This window comes from Salmo trutta, chromosome 24 (genome assembly GCF_901001165.1).
Source record: "Salmo trutta chromosome 24, fSalTru1.1, whole genome shotgun sequence".
Taxonomy (NCBI): Eukaryota; Metazoa; Chordata; class Actinopteri; order Salmoniformes; family Salmonidae; genus Salmo; species Salmo trutta.
Window position 1 is genome coordinate 32,676,224 of NC_042980.1, and position 6,000 is coordinate 32,682,223.

General features: G+C 48.7%; 1 protein-coding gene across 1 annotated transcript in view; it reads left to right on the plus strand.

The window, feature by feature from the left end:
• Positions 1–6,000, plus strand: part of LOC115161129 (immunoglobulin superfamily member 3-like) — a 131,008-nt gene that overhangs the window by 101,581 nt on the left and 23,427 nt on the right. Inside the window, exon 6 of the mRNA XM_029711886.1 lies at positions 1,301–1,732. Within this exon, the coding sequence (XP_029567746.1) occupies positions 1,301–1,732 (432 nt within the window). The remainder of the gene's footprint in view (positions 1–1,300; positions 1,733–6,000) is intronic.

The window sequence follows — 6,000 nt, forward strand, 5'->3', positions numbered from 1 at the left end:
AAGTACCGGGGAACCTCTCCCATCTCTTTCTCTTCTCTCTAAGGGGTGTAGTGTAGGTGTATGTTGACCCTATTATCTGAACCAGGGTGACTGTTGTTATCTTAATGAGGAAAGTTTGGATTGGCTAGAGAAGCAAGCAGATCGAACATCAGCTCTTAGAGAAAATCTCTCCCTGGAGCCTTTCCTGGTGGTGCATTACCAATGGTTTTCAGCTCTGCTCTTACACACACACACACACACACACACACACACACACACACACACACACACACACACACACACACTCCCTTTGCTGGGCAAATGGCTGTCTGTGGCCGCCCCGGGGAGTCATGAGAAATCGATCTATGCTCCGTCATCACAGGCTCTGGAACTATGCCCCTGTGCACCCTGGGTAAGTGTTGTCAGTGTTAATCTCAGCAGGTGAATCCCTCCCCCACCCACCCACCCACCCACCTACTTGTACCCACCGTGAGAGAGGGGGGGACCTGTGTGTTAGCATTAACCCTATAAATGCAGTACATCTTCTACAAACACACATTTATACAACCTCTCCATAATGTTGTGTTTCAGAGGACAGTGAATGGATTCTAACGGCTAACTTGTTGATCAAAGGCAAGTTACTCAACTCTTCCTGAATGCAACTCAGTCTTGCAATCCCTACTCCTTCACTCTCCCTTTGTCTGTGTATTAAAGTAGAGGGTTGCTCCATCACAGTCTGTCACCACCATGGCCTCTGTTATGCTGCCTGGCCTGCCACACTGCTTACCTCTCCAATCCTTTCACATCTACATCAAGTGGGGGGCAGGTAGCCTAGCGGTTAAGCGCATTGGGCCAGTAACTGAAAGGTTGCTTGTTCAGAACCAACTAGGTGAATTATGTGCCCTTGAGTAAGGCACTTAACCCAATTGCTGTTTTAAGTCTGCTAAATGACTAAAATGTTTTTTTTTTATATAAATAGTAGTGCCTAGGGAATAGGAGTTAAGGAATAGGAGTTAGGGAATAGGATAGGGACTCCCGAGTGGCACAGTGGTCTAAGAACCTGCATATTAGTGCACGAGGCAGTACCTGGTTCGAATCCAGGCTGCATCACATCGGCTGTGATTGGGAGTCCCATAGGGCGGCGCACAATTGGCCCAGCGTCGTCTGGGTTTTGACGGGATAAGCAGTCTTTGTAAATAATAATTTGTTCTTAACTGACTTGCCTAGTTAAATAAAGGTTAAATAAAATAATAGGAGCTAGGGGTCGGTTTGGAATTTACTCTTACTCCCAACAGTAATGCATTTCTTCCTGTTTTCCCAGAATCCTCCTTTGTGGTGTCGGCATCGTCGCGGACGCCCAGCGTGACCTTTGGCGACTCGTTTGACCTCCAGTGCCTGGTGAAGCCCCGCCATAACCCTCGTGTGCCTGCCTCTGTCACCTGGCGCTTCATGCCCGCCAGCTCGGGCTCTTCTGGGGAGGTTGGCACAGCAGGCGAGTTCCGAGACCTGGTGACGTTTACCCGCGAGGGCACGCTGCAGTGGGGCGAGCAGCTGCTGGGCCTGGGCACCCGCACCACCGTGGACCGTTCCCATGCCAACACCAACTTCAGGTTGTCTGTGACGCGCGCTGGGCGCAAGGAGGCGGGGACGTATCAGTGCTCTGCCCTCCTGTGGAGGAGGAACTACGACAACACCTGGAGCAAAGTGGCCAACAGGACATCTAACCTGCTGGGGATCAGCGTGTTACAGCCAGGTGGGACACACACACACACACACACACCCACGCACACACACACACACGCACACACACACACCTGGAGCCATGTGGCCAACCAAACACACTTCTAACCTTATGGGCATCAATTAACACAGAAAACAGGGAGAAACATAGAGAATGACTGCGGTAGGCCTGAGGTCAGGTAATGTTTAGAGGTGAACATATGCTGCAACAGGGGGTTTTCCTCGCTGCCTCCCTGCCCTGCTGTGTTCTGGCTGAGCCGTGTCCTGTATGAGCAGTGTTTGTTCTGCCCATTAGGTCTGTGGTGCCTAGGATCTATGGGCATTAGAAACTCTCTCTCGCTCTCTCTCCGCTCTAATTGCTCTCACTCTCTGGTTTACAGACTGTGTAGCGTAGCACTGGGCTAGGGCGGAACCTCCTAATGGAGCAGAGTGGAGTAACGATGGATCGTTAATATCCCCCACTAGTGAGAGTGATTAGAGAGAAAGAAAATGGGTGGGGACTGAGAGAGAACAAAAGAGATGGAAGACAGAGAGCTATGTTCTTGAACTCTTTCCCTCATCAACAATTCACTAACTATACCCCCAGTGGCCTCACACACTGTTGCAATAATACGCCTTTACACACACACACTGAACAACACACTGATAATGTTGAGGCAGAGTTTGTGTGTTGAGGAAGTTAATGTCAGTGCTTGTGTTGGCTTCCCAGGCTGTTTATGTATTCTCTCTGTGAGGACACTGAAGTCATTCAGACTTGCACTCTGACCTTGCTGTCACTCTGAGCTGAGGAGTGTTTGTGTTTGTGCACTGCCTCATTATAGTGTGTGCATGCCCTGGGATGCTCTCTGTTTTCACACACACACACACACACACACACACACACACACACACACACACACACACACACACACACACACACACACACACACACACACACACACACACACACACCCTTTTACAGTGGAGCACAGAGTACTGTGGTATAGCAGTGTAGGTAGACCTGGGGTGTTTCTTTCATGCTGCCTGTGAAGCCAGTAGGGGGTTCCATCACTTTACTATCACTGAGACTGGCTGTGTGGGGTTCCATCACTTTACTATCACTGAGACTGGCTGTGTGGGGTTCCATCACTTTACTATCACTGAGACTGGCTGTGTGGGGTTCTACCACTACTATCACTGAGACTGGCTGTGTGGTGTTCTACTACTACTATCACTGAGACTGGCTGTGTGGGGTTCTACCACTACTATCACTGAGACTGGCTGTATGGGGTTCTACTACTACTATCACTGAGACTGGCTGTGTGGGGTTCCATCACTTTACCCTCACTGAGACTGGCTGTGTGGGGTTCTACCACTACTATCACTGAGACTGGCTGTGTGGTGTTCTACTACTACTATCACTGAGACTGGCTGTGTGGGGTTCTACCACTACTATCACTGAGACTGGCTGTGTGGTGTTCTACTACTACTATCACTGAGACTGGCTGTGTGGGGTTCTACCACTACTATCACTGAGACTGGCTGTATGGGGTTCTACTACTACTATCACTGAGACTGGCTGTGTGGGGTTCCATCACTTTACCCTCACTGAGACTGGCTGTGTGGGGTTCTACCACTACTATCACTGAGACTGGCTGTGTGGGGTTCCATCACTTTACTATCACTGAGACTGGCTGTGTGGGGTTCTACCACTACTATCACTGAGACTGGCTGTGTGGGGTTCTACCACTACTATCACTGAGACTGGCTGTGTGGGGTTCTACCACTACTATCACTGAGACTGGCTGTGTGGGGTTCTACCACTAGTATCACTGAGACTGGCTGTATGGGGTTCTACCACTACTATCACTGAGACTGGCTGTGTGGGGTTCCATCGCTTTACTATCACTGAGACTGGCTGTGTGGGGTTCTACCACTACTATCACTGAGACTGGCTGTGTGGGGTTCTACCACTACTATCACTGAGACTGGCTGTGTGGGGTTCTACCACTACTATCAGTGAGACTGGCTGTGTGGGGTTCTACCACTACTATCACTGAGACTGGCTGTGTGGGGTTCTACCACTACTATCACTGAGACTGGCTGTGTGGGGTTCTATCACTACTATCACTGAGACTGGCTGTGTGGGGTTCTACCACTACTATCACTGAGACTGGCTGTGTGGGGTTCTACCACTACTATCACTGAGACTGGCTGTGTGGGGTTCTACCACTACTATCACTGAGACTGGCTGTGTGGGGTTCTACCACTACTATCACTGAGACTGGTTGTGTGGGGTTCTACCACTACTATCACTGAGACTGGCTCACTCACTCACACACACAGCAGCACAGGGACACAGACAGTGTTCTGCTCAACTGGCTGGCTGGCTCTCTGGCCTTAGCCACTCCAGCTGAAGAAACACTCACCAGACCATTCAGGAGTCATTTGGCAATCGACTTATCATCCTGAATGCTTGTTTAGTTTCCCTGATGTGCACTTTACTCTGTTTACCGCTAGTGACGGAAACCAACGACACGCACACACACACACACACACACACACACACATTTTGAGTTCTGTACAGTACAATAGAGAAAACCATGGAGCTCTCTTCTCTGGCTCCGCACCAACTCCATGACGACGTGATCATTTACCTTGGTAAAGCTATCAGTTACCGTGATGATATGATCATTTACCTTGGTAAGGCTATCAGTTACCGTGATGATATGATCATTTACCTTGGTAAAGCTATCAGTTACCGTGATGATATGATCATTTACCTTGGTAAAGCTATCAGTTACCGTGATGATATGATCATTTACCCTGGTAAGGCCATCAGTTACCGTGATGATATGATCATTTACCTTGGTAAGGCTATCAGTTACCGTGATGATATGATCATTTACCCTGGTAAAGCTATCAGTTACCGTGATGATATGATCATTTACCTTGGTAAGGCTATCAGTTACCGTGATGATATGATCATTTACCTTGGTAAGGCTATCAGTTACCGTGATGATATGATCATTTACCTTGGTAAGGCTATCAGTTACCGTGATGATATGATCATTTACCTTGGTAAAGCTATCAGTTACCGTGATGATATGATCATTTACCTTGGTAAGGCTATCAGTTACCGTGATGATATGATCATTTACCTTGGTAAAGCTATCAGTTACCGTGATGATATGATCATTTACCTTGGTAAAGCTATCAGTTACCGTGATGATATGATCATTTACCTTGGTAAAGCTATCAGTTACCGTGATGATATGATCATTTACCTTGGTAAAGCTATCAGTTACCGTGATGATATAATCAGTTACTTTGACAATGGCATGAGTTACCATGACAAAGTGATCAGTTACGATGGGGAGTGTTTAATTGGCTGTGAGGTGGACTAATCCAGCTCCCCTATTGGCTCCTCCATATACCATCCTTTATTTCTATTGTTTCAGTCAAATCCTGTTTTCCTCCTTAACTAGTCCTGACACGCACAGACACATGGACACACATAGACACACTTACACGTCACAGGGCTCCATTTAGAGCTGTGTTTCATCTGCCAGAATTTAGTCCCACTCTGTTTTCCCCTCTCTGTTTTCCCCTCTGGTTTCCCCTCTCTGTTTTCCCCTCTCTGTTTTCCCCTCTGGTTTCCCCTCTCTGTTTCCCCTCTCTGTTTTCCCCTCTGGTTTCCCCTCTCTGTTTCCCCTCTCTGTTTTCCCCTCTGGTTTCCCCTCTCTGTTTCCCCTCTCTGTTTTCCCCCCTCTGTTTTCCCCTCTGTTTTCCCCTCTCTGTTTTCCCCTCTCTGTTTTCCCCGCTCTGGTTTCCCCTCTGTTTTCCCCTCTCTGTTTTCCCCTCTCTGTTTTCCCCTCTGTTTTCCCCTCTCTGTTTTCCCCCCACTGTTTTCCCCTCTCTGTTTTCCCCTCTCTGGTTTCCCCGCTCTGGTTTCCCCTCTCTGTTTTCCCCTCTCCGTTTTCCCCTCTCTGTTTTCCCCTCTCTGTTTTCCCCTCTCTGTTTTCCCCTCTCTGTTTTCCCCTCTCTGTTTTCCCCTCTCTGTTTTCCCCTCTCTGTTTTCCCCTCACTGTTTTCCCCGCTCTGGTTTCCCCGCTCTGGTTTCCCCTCTCTGTTTTCCCTCTCTGTTTTCCCTCTCTGTTTCCCCTCTCTGTTTTCCCCTCTCTGTTTTCCCCTCTCTGTTTCCCCGCTCTGGTTTCCCCTCTCTATTTCCCCCTCTCTGTTTCCCCCTCTCTGTTTCCCCTCTCTGTTTCCCCTCTCTGTTTCCCCTCTCTGTTTCCCCTC